The 17,820-nt window shown below is 40.0% G+C and overlaps 1 protein-coding gene across 1 annotated transcript; it reads left to right on the plus strand.

The window, feature by feature from the left end:
• On the plus strand, positions 1-11,855 carry LOC121961983 (mucin-2-like). The gene is made up of 3 exons (XM_042512139.1): positions 1-6,484; positions 6,545-10,133; positions 11,045-11,855. Exons 1-3 carry the CDS (start codon positions 246-248, stop codon positions 11,069-11,071), a joined length of 9,855 nt encoding a protein of 3,284 aa, XP_042368073.1. The 5' UTR covers positions 1-245; the 3' UTR covers positions 11,072-11,855.
• Positions 11,856-17,820: the final 5,965 nt, after the last annotated feature.

Consider the following 17,820-nt stretch of genomic DNA (forward strand, 5'->3'; position numbering starts at 1 on the left):
TCTGCCCTCTTCACCTCTTGGCCACTGAGATTCTTGCAATTAATTCAACAAATGCTTTGACCACTTCAGTACCAGAGGTCAATAAACACTCAACATCTGAGCCATTCAACAGGACACATTTCCCTTCCCCCCAAATAGGGACGTCAACAATTCAACCCATAGAGTCAAATGAATTTATTGCAACTGGGGTAAAAACATCTAGGTCCCAGAATACGAAGGAAACAGTCGAAAGACAACCATCAGAAATGACGGAGAAATTAAATGCAACTTCAGTAGAGGAGAGTCCAAGTCAAAACATAATTGCTGCGAATGAAAGCACTGGTAATTCTGTTTCTCACAGTTCTCATGTGACTCCTCTCCATCATCCTGACCAAACCAGTCTGTCACCTGATATGACCACAAGTCAACTATCTTCAAAATCACTGGTGGAAAACACCAGTACATTTGCAATGAATGGAGATAAAAATGTGTCTTCTGTTGGGTCTGACTCTTCCACATTGATGCAGACTATGTCAGGACTGAGGAATTCCTCAACAGAAACAATGACTGCAACACAGATTCACGCAGACTCCACACAAATTTTTTCGGCCTTGACCACAGCTCCACCAAGCAAGTCTTGGACAAAGCCAGAGTTTAGCTCACCTTTACCAAATTCAACTGGGATGGATGCAGTGTTATCAACTAATACCACTTCAGTAACAGTGCATGAATCTTCCAGAGCCACACCCCTGGACAATACACACGTTGTTAACATGCCCACTAACATGGTTGTTAATGCCATTTCAGACACACCTAACTCCTCAGATGTCACAGATCACAACATACCAGACAGCATTCCACAATTATCACAAACTGATTTAATGATAACATCTACAGGCAAATTCCAGGACAAAACAGAGACAAAGGAGCCAAATGTAACTTTAGACAAATCTGACAATGCCTCTGAAATGGTCACATCACTGAATTCATCGGCTGTGATTGAGTTGACAGTCATAAATTCAACTTTGATCGCATCTGCAACAGCAGTAACATCTGAATCCACTACTTCAAAGAAAGCCACAAGTACAGCCAATGTAAATACCACATCAACCTCAAACCTCAGAGCATCAACTGCTGCATCAAATGAAAAGGATGTACCTACAATGAATGAAACATCAGCTCCAAAACAAGCTACTCCTGCTATGACAGTAGGATCCACATCCCCATCAACTTCAAAAACAACAGAAACTACCAGATATAAGAAAAACACATTACCAACCAAAACATCTGCAGCGACTGAATCCACTAAAACTTTAACACAACCGGAAACATCTGAAACAACACGAAGCAAAACAGTTGGGGCTACAATACTAAATACTGTATCAATGACTACTATGTCTGTTCGAACATCAGCACAAACAACATCAACTGTGGAAAAACAAACTATCAAATCGTCATCATCACAAAGAGCCACAATGCACTCCATGACAATAACACACACAGCACCTTTGACAGACCAGTCAAATAATGTAATAATGGAAACCACAGCTGCAACACCATCTCAATCCACTACCAAACGTGCAACAGAATCAATTTCAACAGTCAGACAAAACATAGTATCTTTAATTATAGTCCCAGCTCCAACAGAGAGTTTGCCATCTGTAGCAACAACAGCAGCCACAACACCAGCTCACACTCTCCTCTCTACCACAACATACACTACAACACCAACACAGACAAAAGCATATGCCACATCAGCATCGACTGATATTCCAGAACCTGTGACGTCCACCACAACTACAGAACCTGTGGCAACAATATCCAAAGCAACATCTCCAGAAATTATGCAAACTACAAGTAATACCACAGTGCCAGCTGAGGTTTATTCACCAACAGTAACAGAATCTGCAACACCATCACAAATTCTACAGTCTGCTGAAACACAAAGGGCATCAACTGCAACAAATTCTGACACAACCCTCTTAAGAAGAACAACATCCTTGACAACATCTGCTGTCTCAAAACGAAATACACAATCAGTGGCAGCAGGATTCACCACCACACCAACAGAAAGTAGAAGAACAGGAACAACAACAACGCCAATCAGAGCCATAACAACACGATCAATGGCTCTGGCACAAAGTACAGGACCTGTGGTGACAGAATTGGTTAAATCACAAACATCAACATCAGACTCAACAATACTACCACCAACAGCTGAAACACAAAGTGCAGGACCAACAACAACAAATATGGAAAAAGAATTCACCACGCTACCAGACCCTTCAATATCCAATATAACAGAAGATACCCCAGCTGCGCCATCTGTAACACCCAAATCAGTGACTTTACAAACATCAGCATTATTAACAACAGAACAAACCACAAAACACACTGCTGAATCAACAGGGATTTACAACACTTCAACACTTAGTGGATCAGTGACTACAACAACACAAACCACACCATCTATGTCAACAGCATTTACAGCGCAAACTGTTTCCACAACTATACCGACACAGTCTGTTTCGCTCACAATACAAGCACCAGCAACTCCAACACAAATTACAGTTATAAACAAAAAATCAACAAATTTAGCAGAAGCTGTGCCCTCTGTTACAGCCGAATCGATGACTTCACAAACAACATCAGCATCATTAACAATAGAACAACCCACATCTGCAAAACAAACAGTTGAATCAACAGCAATTCCCAACACATCAACAGACAGTGGATCAATGACTACAACAACACAATCTACAACAGTCAGAACGCGAACACAATCGATTCCACTCACTACAGAATTATCAACAACACAAACGCAAAATACAAAAACTGTGGTTTTATCACCACAAAATACAACACAAATTACTTTTGTAACTACACGATCAGCACAAAACACAGCGGCTGGAACAACAGAATCAACCACGTCACAAAGACCAACACAAATTAGAGTTTCAACCAAACTTTCAGCAACTTCAGCAGAAGCCACACCATCTCTAACAACAGGACCATCCACATCACAAACAACAACATTAGCATCACTAAAAACAGAACAACTCACATCTGCAGCGGAATCAACAGCAAGTCACAGCACATCAACAGATAGTGGATCAATGACTGCAACACCTCAAACTACACAATCTATAGGCACAACAGTCACAACACAAACTGTTTCCACAACAGCACTAACACAATCAATTCCACTCACTACAGAATCATCAACTACACCAACACAAAGTACACCAGCTGAGGTTCCTCCACTACAAAGACCAACACAAATTACAGTTGCAACAACACAATTGGCTACCTCTGCAGAAGCTGCCCCATATGTAACAATCAAATCAATGACTTCTGGAACATCAGCACTTAGTGGATTAGTTACAACACAAACTACACAATCTATAGAAACAGCTGTCAAAACACAAACTGTATCGAAAAACGCACCAACACAATCTATTCCACCCACAATAAAGACATCAGAAACACCAACACAAATTACAGTTGTAACCACACAAATTTTAACTCCAACAGAAGCTTTGTCATCTTTAATGACCGAATCAGTGACTTCGCAAACATCATTATCAGCATCATCATCATCAGCATCATCATCATTTACAACAAATCAACCCACAGCAATGACAACAATACAAACTACACCCTTTATGCCAACAGCATTCAAAACACAAACTCTGTCCAAACCTACGCCAATACAATCTGTTTCATCCACAACAGAATCACCAACATCAACAGAAACTACACCATTTGTGGTTTCACCAACACAAAGATCAACACAAATTACAGCTGTAACCACACAATCAAAACAAGGTACAGCGCCAGTAACAACAGAATCAGTGACAACACAAACATCCACACCAGCATTATTAACAACAGAACTTTCACCAGTTGCAAAACACACTGCAGAATCCACAGCAACTCACAGCACAAAACCAACACACAGCGACTCAGTGACTGCAACAACACTATCTATGGCAAGAGAATTAATAAGTCGTACTAGAGAGTCTGTGGAAACAGTGCTCACTACACCATTACAATCTCTTCCACCATCGTCAACAAAAACCATACAAACTTCAATTGTAACCACACAATCAGCAGCTTCAGCAGAAAGTGTTACATCTGTAACAGCCAAATCAGTGACTTCACAAACATTGGCATCATTAAAAACAGAACCCACATCTGCAAAACAAACTGAAGCTGAATCAACAGTGATTCAGAGCACATCAGCCTTTAGTGGAGTAGCTACAACATACACTACACCATCTGTGGGAACAGAATTCACAACACAAACTGTGTCCACAACAGCTTCAACACAATCTGTTCCATCAACTATAGAATCATCAGCAACACCAGCACAGACCACGGTTATAACCACACAGTCAGCAACCCCATCTGTAACAACCAAACCAGTGACTTCACAAACAACATCAGTATCATTACAAACAGAACAAACCACATCTGCAAAACACACCACTGAACTGACAGTAACTACAACAGCACAGCTTACACAAACTCAGTCTAATCCACTCACAATAGAATCGTCAAGTACACCTATAGAAAGTACAGCATCTGTGGTTTCCGCAACACAAAGACCAACTCAGATTACAGCTGTCACCACACAGTCAGCACAAAGTACAGCATCTGTAACAACAGAATCTCCCACACAAAGACCAATGCAAACATGTGTAACCACACAGTCATTAACTTCATTACAGGCAGCGCAAACTTTAACAACCAAATCAATGAATTTACAAACATCAACATCTGCATCACTAACAACAGAACAAACCACATCTGCAAAACGAACTGCTGTATCTGCAGTGATTAACAGTACATCAACACATAGTGGATCAGTGACTACAACACAGACTACGCAATCTATGGAAGCAACATTCACAACACAAAGTGTGTCCACAAAAACACCAACACGATCTGTCCTGTCCACAATAGAATCATCAACACTAACACAAAATGCAGCATCTATGGTTTCCACACCACAAAGACCAACTCAGATTACAGTTGCAACCACACATTTAACAACAGAAGCTGCCCAAAATGCCACACCTGAATCAGTGACTTCACAAACAACAACACCAGCGTCATTAACAACAGAACAACCCATATCTGCAAAACAAACTACTAAATCAACAGCAATTCACAGCACATCAACACAAAATGAATTAGATACAACACACATGACTAAATCTATGGCAACAACAGTCACAACACACACTGCTTCCACAATTGCACTGGCACAATCTATAACACCCACAATAGAAACATCAACAACACCAAGACAAAGTACAACATCCATAGTTTCACCAACACAAAGACCACCACAGATTACAGTTGTAACCACACAGTCAGCAACTTCAGCAGAGGTTGTGCCATCCATAACAGACAAACCAGTAACTACACAAACATCAACATCGGTATTATTAACAACAGAACAACCCACATCTGCAAAACAAACTGCTGAGTCCACAGCCATTAACAGCATATCTACAAATAGTTCGTCAGTGACTACTGCATCACAAACTACACCATCCATGCCAAAAACATTCACAACACAAAGAATGTCCACAACAGCATTGACACAATCTGTTCTGCCGACAACAGAAACATCAACCACACCAACACAAAGTACAGAATCCGTGGTTTCACCAACTCAAAGACCAACACAAACCACAGCTGTATCCACACAATCAGAGACCTCAACAGAGGTTGTGCGATCTACAATAAACAAATCAGTGTCTTTGCCAAGATCAACATCAGCGTCATTAACAACAGAACAAACTACATCTGCAAAACAAACTGCTGAATCAACAGCAATTCACAGCACATCAGCACATAGTGGATCAATGATTACAATGTCACAGTCTACACCATCTCTGAAAACAACAGTCACAACACAAAGTGTGTCCACAACACAGTCATCAACAGCAACACAAATTACACCATTTATGGTTTCACTGACACAAAGACCAAGACAAATTACAGTTATAAGCACACAATCAGCACAAAATACAGCATCTGTAACAGAATCAGCCGTATCACAAACATCAGCATCACTAACAACACAACAACTCACAGCTGCCAAACATACTACTGAATTAACAGGAATTCACAGCACATCAACACGAACTGAATCAGTGACTACAACAAAATCACCATTTATGGAAACTGAATTGACAACACAAACTGGAGGATCTTTGAAAACAACGCCAACAACTACACCAACACAATCTATTCGACTCACAATAGTACCATCAACACCAACACAAATTACAGTTATAGCTACACAACCAGCAACTTTAGCAGAAGGCTCACCATCAGTCAAAACCAAATCAGTGACTTTGTCAACATCAGCATCATTAATAACAGAACAACTCACAACCACAAAACCAACAGCTGAATCTAGAGCATTTCCCAGCACAGCAACGCATAATGGTTCAGTGATTACAACAAAAACTATACCATCAACAGAAACAGCATTTACATTACAAACTAGAGGATCGTTGGAAAAAGTGTTCACAACAACAAAGACAACAACACAATCAATAGCAAAGTCATCTAAAAGTACAATATCCATGGTTTCACCAATACAAAGACCAACAAAAATTACAGCTGTGACCACACAACCAACACAAAGTACAGCATCTGTACTAACAGAAAAAGTGACTTCACAAACATCCGCATCATTAATAACAAAACCTACATCTGCAAAACAAACTGCTGAATCAACAGCCATTAAAAGCAGATCAACACACAGTGGATCATTGACTACAGTAACACAAACTACACCACCTATGCCAACAACAGCCACAACACAACATGTTTCCTCATACGTACCAACACAATCTATTCCACCCACAGTAGAATCATCAACAACACCAACCAAAAGTACTGCATCACACGTTTCACTAACACAAAGACTAACCCCTATTACAGTTGTAACCACACAATCAATAACTTCAGCAGAGGCTGCACCATCCGTAACAATCATATCAGTGATTTCAGAGACATTAACATCAGCATTATTAACAACGGAGCAGCCCACATCTGCAAAACAAACAACAGAGTCAAAAGCAATTACCAGCACAACAAAAGTGGTGGATAGTGGATCAGCTACAACAACAACAACACAAAGTGGACCAGTAACTACAACACCACAAACTGCACAATCTAGGGAAACAGAATTCACAAAACAAACTGTTTCAACAACAGCAACACCATCTAATCCACTCACAGTAAAATCATCATCACAAAATACAGTTGTAACCACACAATCAGCAGAGGCTATGCCTTCACAAACATTGGTATTATTAACAACAGAACAAACTGCAAAGCAAATGACTGAATCAACAGCAATTCACAGCACATCAACACATAGTGGATCAATGACTGCAACAACACAAACTACATCATCTATGCCAACATCATTCACATTACCAAATTTGTCCAGAATTACAAAAACACAAAGACCAACACAGATTACAGTTGAAACCACACAATTAGCAACTTCAGTGGAGGCGTCACCATCTGTAACAACAAAATCAGTAACTTCACAAACATCACCATCATTAACAACAAAACAACCCACAGCAATGACTACAACAATACAAACTACATCATCTATGCCAACAGCATTTACAACAAAAACTCCGTCCACACCTGCACTGACACAGTCTGCTCCATCTACAATAGAATCATCAACAACTGCAACAACAGAATCAGCCACTTCACAAACATTGACACCAGCGTCATTGACAACAGAACAGCCCACAGCTGCCAAACCTACTGCTAAATCAATAGGATCAACGACTACAACACAAACTACACAATCTATAAGAACAACAGTCACAACACAAACTGTTTCCACAACCGCACTGACACAGTCTATTCCATCCACTACAGAATCATCATCAACACCAACACAAAGTACACCATCTGTGGTTTCAACAGCTCAAAGACTAACACAAACCACAGCTGTAACCACACAATTAGTAACTTCAGCACAAGCTGCACCATCTGTAACAACAGAATCAATGACTTCACATACACCAAGATCAGCATCACTGACAACAAAACAAACCACATCTGCAAAACAAACTGCTGAATCAACAACAATTAACAACATATCAACACATGGTGGATCAGTGGCTACAACACAAACTACACCATCCACGGAAACACCATTAGCAACACAAACGGTTTCCACAACAATAGCGACACAAACTCCTTTACTTGGAATAGAATCACCAACAACACCATCACAAAATAAAGCATCTGTGGTTTCACTAACACAAAGACCAACCCAGACTACAGTTGTAGCCACACAATCGGCAACCTCAGCAGAGGCTGCGTCATCTGCAACAACAGCAACACATACTACACCATCAATGAGAACAGAATTCACAACACAAACTGTGGCTACAACCGCTTCAACACAGTCTATTCCATCAACTGTAACCACACAATCAGCAACCCCATCTGTAACAACCAAACCACTGACTTCACAAACAACATTTTTAACAACAAAACAACCCACAGCTGCACAACACACTGCTGAATCAACAGCAATTCACAGCACATCAACACATATTGGATCAATGACTACTGCAACACAATCTACACCGTCTATGCCAACAGCCACAACACAAACTGTGTCTACAATCCTTCTGACACTATCTGTTCCCCTCACAACAGAACCGCCACCATCAACACAAACTACACCATTAATGGTTTCACCAACACAAAGACCAACACAAATTACATCTACACAGATGGCAGTGCCTTTGACTACAGCATCCACAACACAAGCAACTCAATCCATATCATCTACAATAGCAACACAACCAAAACCTAAAAAAAAAAGATTCACATCCATAAATGCTGTTGCTTCGACAACAAATGAACAAGACAATGCAGTAACCATTGCAACCGAATCAAATGCAACACCAGTACAAACCACTTCTTCTGTAATGACACTGCCACAAACTACAGTGAAGCAAACAACAGTCAGAGGAATGACACAGATTACAACTGTCAACACAGAGTCAGCAACTCCACGACAACGTTCAACATATGCAACAACAGATTCATTAATGCCAGCAACACGTATCTTAGCAACATTAACCACAGTACTGCCTACAGCTTCAACACAAAGCTCTAGATCAACAACAGTTCACAGAGCAACACCTCGGCAATCACTCTCTACTCAATTACAAAAAGCATCTTCACAAACTTTGTTCACTGAAACTACAAAAGTGCTATATTCGCCAACCACAGGATCACCCAAAACACTGACACAAACTAGGCCATCCTTGGAAACACCACTAGAAAGATCAACAGAAACTACAGAAGCTCCACCAACAACAAAAGCAATTCACACAACTCTGATACACAGTGAAGAAACATCTGTGCCAACACACACAACAGATGATGTCACAACAGCAATACAAGGTACAACATTAAAGGCAACTGAATCCACAGCTAACGGGTTACCTTCTCCAGCAGCAACAGAGACTACCTCTTTGTCGACATACATGCCAACACTTTCGACAGTGGAACCAACTCAATCTAAAGCATCCATGACAGCTTTTAGAGAGACTCCCCAGCAACCAAGAACAAGTGTGGAAACAACCTTGATGCCTGTATCAACAGATGGGTCACCTACCCAAAGTCCAGGAATTAATACTGCCAGAAAACATTCGAACAGCTCTTTAACTGCTGCACCAATAAACATGTCAACTGCTGCCCCTGCAACTGTGCCATCAAGCCATATGCCATCACCTGCGCTTGTGTCTCAAACCACATCTTTCAACTCTCAAAAAACTGTGACAGCAATGGAAAATGTTGCAACAGGCTCGAGTTCTCTTCAGCCTTTGTCATTTTCCTTAAATGCATCAACCCTTACTCCTGCCAAAGCCAAAACAACACACCAGCAAATTGATCCTAGTTCTTCTCCTTTAACTAGGGGGAAAACAGTGTTTTTTAAATACAGCCCCAAAATTGCTGCTGTAAGGCCCCTTGCCTTTGATTACCCAACTGTGATCTGGACCACATACCCAGTTTCAAATGCCAAAACTGACTCTGAGGTGCAACTCAAGCCAGATCAGAACAACAAAAGTGAGGTAATTATAAATGATTTTAGAGAATAGTTTGACATTTCGGGAATCACACTCTTTTTCTTTTTGCAAATTGGATGGGAATATTCATATCAATCCTCATTTAACTTTTGGCAAGAAACGAAAAATTGTTCATTCACTGTCATTTTTATGCCATTCATGTAAACACTGTATATCCATTGGAATAATTTTGTTCAAGCAGTGAGCTTCATATTTTTGCCCAATACATCCACAGATACAAATCATAACTGCTAGGACTGACAGGTTGATGTATTAAAATGAATACATCACCCACAAAATGACCATTTGATCAGTTGGTCATCCTGTGTAATCTTTAATTCAAGAAGAAAACTTTCTTTTTCTTGTATCCCCTTATAGAAAATGGTACTGACTGGGGACTACAGTTAACAACAGCAAAACTATATCAAAACATCTGTTTACAAACTCTCACAAAACTTGCGCAGTATAATCTTTCTCATTTATCAAGTCATATGCTCAGTACCTCCCAAACACGTGTTTTTGCTTAAAAAAAACCCAACAACCAAAAACTGTTGTCTGGCTTTGAGGAGAGCATAGATAAGTTTCACTTTCGTGCAGTTTTAAATAGTAAGGTTTCAGCAAAAATGCATGTGTTTGAGAAGTTCTGAGTAAATGTCTGGATAAAGGACACTTGGATTATACTGCTTAAGTTTAGAAATGGATGTCTTGATATTTAGTTTTGCTGTTGTTAAACTTCGTCTCCAATATATCAATATATTTCGTGGACGCTTGTGAGAAAAACAAAGCTTTCCATATGAATTCAAAGTAACAGGGCAGGAATGATTGATATACAAATGGTCATTTTGTGGTTGGAGTATTCCTTTAAATATTTCAAGATCTTTGCTGTAGTTAATAATGTTTTTCTTTCAATTTCACAGATTTCAACGTCGTTACCAGAGGTGTGAATAAGACACTGAAGGAGTGAAATTTTTATTCTAAATCTGACTGTTGACGATCCTAGACCTACCATCAGTTTCTCACCCTGGATGTTAGTTTTCTTAGCTGGCCATTGACTATGTGCAGACAACTGTTATGTAGCTTAACTAGTGGCTGTGAAGAAGAAAGTGTGCAGCCACAAATAGATATATCACTCAGCTTAGCGATGGATGGTTACAACAATGTCTGTTAATGTAAAGCAGGCACTGAAAGATGTCCATAGAGTTTCTTTCTACAAGTCTGTACTGGTTTGGCCAGTTACACCCACATATCTCTTCTGTCTGTGTCCTTTTCAAAGAACGTCTTACTTTTAGAAATACTTTTCTAAAAAATCTTGAAACAAAGATTTTTTTGGGTTGTTTTAAAATGTATTTTATTTGAATTTGTTTGTTTTTGTTTGTTACTTTTATATTGAGTTGTGATATTTTTGAGGCCCACTGGGATTTCTTAGTTGACTTGGAAAATTTATTGATTCTTCTGTTCTTTCTGTATATAAAATGCTATCCATGGTTCTAAACTAACCATAGAGGAGATTTGCCTTTGTCTGTGTTACTTAATTATTAGATTTGATGTGACCTGAGTTTTCCTACATTTCTGGTTTTGTTTAGTTCTGATGTCTTGGTGACCTTTTGTGATCTTATACACCTGAAGAATTTGTGCTTATTTTTCTTTCTGTGTTCTTACTATTATTTTTTAAATTGGGACACTGCTATTATTTACACTTTAAATAAACCACTTATTCATGCCTATAAATGCCGTGGCATACTTTGTCATGTTATTATGTTGTTATTTTTTTCTTTGTTTTGTCTCTGTGTGGAGTTTATATCCAGGACAGGTAGAGAGCTTAGTATGAAAATGGCTCAACGACCAACATACCTGCCTTTGTGCATTTGTGGTTCCAATTTAGTCCCATATATATCACACTAAAAAGCCAGTGGACCTGTTAAAAAAAGAGTTTGATGTGATGTATTTTACACTTTCAAAATGCCATCTGCTTTTAGACTTCATGCAAAAAAAGCTACACATAACTCTCGTCTGATTATTAGGGTAAGATTTATGCCATAAAACAGACTTATAAATATAATACTGTTATATGTCAATATGTTCTAACTGTCCTGCGCCAGATCAGATGTTGGCTTCCAGGAATCCTTTATGAAAGCTTTGTGTTCTTTCACCATCATGTTTTTAACAGGACTTTTAATGAACTATGAATGAGCACAGAAATTCCAGCTTTTACTGAAAATGTAAAAATTAACATAATTCATGTCAAAATAATTAGATAAATGTAGCAATCTTCAAAACAATATATAAATCCACAGGCAATAAAGGGTGCATATACTGCATGTATTAGTAATTTCCTTGCAGCTCTACCTGTGTAAGATATAAGATAACGATATCCGGTTAGTTCACTAGATAGGAATGCATAAACATAAGTGCTCAGGATTGTCTTGTGACAATCAATCTGAAGCTATGTGGGCAGAGTTTTCCCCCTTTGTTTCCTTCGTTTCATGCCCTGTGTCGCAACACACAACCTTTCACTTTGCAGCAACATATAAAAGACCTGAACAAACAGGTGGCATCACATGAGATGTGCACCAGGGCAGACTACATAAGGAGTGTCTTAATGAGTTTTAAAATTATGCAAATCTAAAAAATTCTATCATAAAATTGTGACTATTTCTGGGGGTAAGTACATTTTTGTGTGTCTCTTCTGTATAGAGGTACTTTTATTTAACTGTAAATTATGCTTCACTATAATGTGTTTTTGATTGTGTTTCATGTATTGTCTACACATTTTGTGAGATGGTTCTTTACTACATTACTGTAAGGCTAACATATAATTGCATTCACTGTATCACTTTGATTAAAAATGCAAGGATGACTTGGTTGTTGGAGGATCTCTCTCTGCTTGTCCCTCAGAGCAGGGCTCAGTGTCTGCTGGTCTCTCAGTTTGCTGCTAAGGATTTAATAGTGGAACTAATGGAGTTTTTGTGGTTTAAGAGTAGTCTCCTTATTTGATCCACATGTAAAAACATTTTATACAGCTTGATCCTTTAAATATATGTGCTGGTTTTCTATTTTTAAATACTTGACCTAATTAGGGATGTATGACCGATGCTCAGTTTCACCCAAAGAAAAGACATTAAGTAGACATGCTTTAATTTAGAATGTAAATTAATTTTCACGTTGAGATTGCTTTAAAGTTTCAAGAGGACTAAAAACCAAAAGGCTGTACCATAATTATATTAGATAATACTATATTCACTGAAATATTTCCTTTTAATTCTATTTATTTTAATTCTTTTCTATTTCAAATTTATCAAACAATGCAACATTTTTTATAACTAATTTTCATTTATTTATATTTTCACTGTATTGTTTGGCTGTCAATTTTATCATAACTTTATGTCACTTTTGGTGAAACCTCATTTGGATTCAAGACAATAAACATAATGTCAAATCACGTAGGTGGAATGCACAGATTACAGGTCTCAGATCTGTCTTGACACTGAGCGATGAAACTGATAGTGTGTCACAGCTGCTTCTGCATTTTTTGGTTGTTTTGTTCCTCAAGGTGAAGCAATACCTATCAGAAAAATTCACATTGAGTGTCAAGTTAAAGTTGTTAAATTAAATGAAAGGAAATGTAATATATCTCTGGATGCTGATGCAAGTTGTACTCCTAAATTTTGTGCTGGTGCTCCCAAAATTTCCAGTAAGCAGCACCAGTGCTAATATATTTGTGGTGATGACAAAAAAGTGCTAAAGGTGCTACCACTGTTCGACAGTGCGAATACAAATAGACACATGTCATCTCAATTTGAATTCAGTTCGGCTTTGATTTGTTTAATGGCACAACAACTTTAATTCAAGACTTTTTTTACTAGCAGTTTAAATTGAATTGTCTCACAAACAGGCTGGCAAGGAAGGCCTTTGTTTAAAGATGCAAATTCATTTTGTGATCTAAATACACAGAGGCGGTGAAAATAGTGTTTTTGTTGTGCATATAGATCACAGTGTTTCCATCCTGTTAAAATGTTCCCTGTAGCAGAAGTTCTTGTGGGGATGTAGCTAAAAAACATTTAAGACCCATTCAGTCTGAATTTATGACAACTCAATATTTTTAAGGCCTGTTATTTGTAAATGTGAACTGAAGACATCTGAAGACTTTTTAAACACCCGTTTCCGCCCTGATTTAGTAACTTTTAAACTTCAGAAGAACATGTTGAGGAATGAAGGCATTAACAATGGGTAGATGAACCCAGCCTCCTGTCTGCATCTTCTCTGTCAGTTAAAAAAAACGGAAAGCCCAAAACAGCCATCTGAAAAAAACCCAAAACAATCTTAATGTGGTAGCTGTTTAAATACCTCTTTTGTGAGTAATCACTGTACTATCAAATTTTACAGGTTCAAGAGCAGACACAATGGGTTTTGGACCAATTATATCAATTTTTCTTACAGCTATAGGTAAGTTAACAAGAACTGCAAAAGTGTTTACAGTACTCCAGAATATTATTTTAAACATATTCATCCTTCTGTTCTTTACAAATAGTGGCCACAGAGCTCGCTACTACACCAACTGTTGCAATGACTTCAACAACTGTTGGTACAACTTCAGCTGGTTCTACAACAACTGGTGGTTCAACAACAACGGGTGGTTCGACAACAACGGGTGGTTCAACAACAACGGGCGGTTCTACAACAACTGGTGGTTCGACAACAACTGGTGGTTCTACAACAACTGGTGGTTCAACAACAACGGATGGTTCTACAACAACTGGTGGTTCAACAACAACGGGCGGTTCTACAACAAATGGTGGTTCGACAACAACTGGTGGTTCACTACAACGGGCGGTTCTAACTGGTGGTTCGACGACAACTGGTGGTTCAAAACAACTGGTGGTTCGACAACAACTGGTGGTTCAACAACAACTGGTGGTTCAACAACAACTGGTGGTTCAACAACAACGGGTGGTTCCACAACAACTGGTGGTTCTACAACAACTGGTGGTTCAACAACAACTGGTGGTTCTACAACAACTGGTGGTTCAACAACAACGGATGGTTCTACAACAACTGGTGGTTCAACAACAACGGGTGGTTCGACAACAACAGGTGGTTACAACAACAACGGATGGTTCTACAACAACTGGTGGTTCAACAACAATGGGCGGTTCTACAACAACTGGTGGTTCGACAACAACTGGTGGTTCAACAACAATGGATGGCTCTACAACAACTGGTGGTTCGACAACAACTGGTGGTTCTACAACAACTGGTGGTTCAACAACAACGGGCGGTTCTACAACAACTGGTGGTTCAACGACAACTGGTGGTTCTACGACAACTGGTGGTTCTACGACAACTGGTGGTTCTACAACAACTGATGGTTCAACACAACTGGCGGCTCAACAACAACTGGTGGTTCAACGACAACTGGTGGTTCTACGACAACTGGTGGTTCTACAACAACTGGTGGTTCTACGACAACTGATGGTTCAACCACAACTGGCGGCTCTACAACAACTGGCGGTTCTACAACAACTGGTGGTTCAACAACAACTGGAGGTTCAACGACAAATGGTGGTTCTACAACAACTGGCGGTTCAACAACAACTGGAGGTTCTACGATAACTGGCGGTTCAACGACAACTGGTGGTTCTACGACAACTGGAGGTTCAACGACAACGGGCGGTTCAACGACAACTGGTGGTATTTCAACAACAACTGGCGGTTCTACAACAGCTGGTGGCTCAACACTACTGGCAGTTCAACGACAACTGCTGGTTCTACGACAACTGCTGGTTCTACAACAACTGGTGGTTCTCCACAACAACTGGCGGTTCAACAACAACTGATGGTTCAACAACTGGTGGTTCTACAACAACTGGTGTTTCAACAACAACTGGTGGTTCTACAACAACTGGTGTTTCAACAACAACTGATGGTTCAACAACAACTGATGGTTCTACAACAACTGGAGGTTCTACAACAACTGGCGGTTCTACAACAACTGGTGTTTCAACAACAACTGGTGGTTCTACAACAACTGGTGGTTCAACAACAACTGGTGGTTCTACGACAACTGGTGGCTCTTCGACAACTGCTGGTCTACAACAACTGATGTTTCAACAACAACTGGTGGTTCAACAACAACTGATGGTTCTACAACAACTGATGGTTTTCAACAACAACTGGTGGTTCTACAACAACTGGTGTTTCAACAACAACTGATGGTTCAACAACAACTGCTGGTTCTACAACAACTGGTGTTTCAACAACAACTGGCGGTTCAACAACAACTGATGGTTCAACAACTGGTGGTTCTACAACAACTGGTGGTTCTACAACAACTGGTGTTTCAACAACAACTGGTGGTTCTACAACAACTGGTGTTTCACAACAACTGATGGTTCAACAACAACTGATGGTTCTACAACAACTGGTGGTTCTACAACAACTGGCGGTTCTACAACAACTGGTGTTTCAACAACAACTGGTGGTTCTACAACAACTGGTGGTTCAACAACAACTGGTGGCTCTACAACAACTGGTGGCTCTTCAACAACTGCTGGCTCTACAACAACTGATGTTTCAACAACAACTGGTGGTTCAACAACAACTGATGGTTCTACAACAACTGGTGTTTCAACAACAACTGGTGGTTCTACAACAACTGGTGTTTCAACAACAACTGATGGTTCAACAACAACTGGTGGTTCCACAACAACTGGCGGTTCAACAACAACTGGCGGCTCTACTACAACTGACGGTTCAACAACTGGCGGCTCTACAACAAACTGGCGGTTCAACAACAACTGGCGGCTCTACAACAACTGGTAGCTCTACAACAACTGGCAGCTCTACAACAACTGGCGGTTCAACAACAACTGATGGCTCTACAACAACTGGCGGTTCAACAACAACTGGCAGCTCTACAACAACTGGCGGTTCAACAACAACTGGCGGCTCTACAACAACTGGCGGTTCTACAACAACTGGCGGCTCTACAACAACTGGCGGTTCAACAACAACTGGCAGCTCTACAACAACTGGCGGTTCAACAACAACTGGCGGCTCTACAACAACTGGCGGTTCTACAACAAACTGGCGGTTCAACAACAACTGGCTGGCTCTACAACAACTGGTGTTTCAACAACAACTGATGGTTCTACAACAACTGGTGGTTCCACAACAACTGGTGGTTCTACAACAACTGGCGGTTCAACAACAACTGGTGGCTCTACAACAACTGGCGGTTCAACAACAACTGGCGGCTCTACAACAACTGGCGGCTCTACAACAACTGGCGGTTCTACAACAACTGGTGGTTCAACAACAACTGGCGCTCTCTACAACAACTGGTGTTTCAAACAACAACTGATGGTTCTACAACAACTGCTGGCTCTCTACAACAACTGGTGGTTCTACACAACTGGTGGTTCTACAACAACTGGCGGTTCAACAACAACTGGTGGCTCTACAACAACTGGCGGTTCAACAACAACTGGCGGCTGGCTCTACAACAACTGGTGCGGTTCAACAATTGGCGGTTCTACAACAACTGGCGGTTCTACAACAACTGGCGGTTCAACAACAACTGGCGGCTCTACAACAACTGGCGGTTCTACAACAACTGGCAGTTCAACAACAACTGGTGTTTCAATAACAACTGTTGTTTCAACAACAACCGGTGGTTCTACAACAACTGGTGGTC

This window comes from Plectropomus leopardus, chromosome 23, assembly GCF_008729295.1.
Source record: "Plectropomus leopardus isolate mb chromosome 23, YSFRI_Pleo_2.0, whole genome shotgun sequence".
Lineage (NCBI taxonomy): Eukaryota > Metazoa > Chordata > Actinopteri > Perciformes > Serranidae > Plectropomus > Plectropomus leopardus.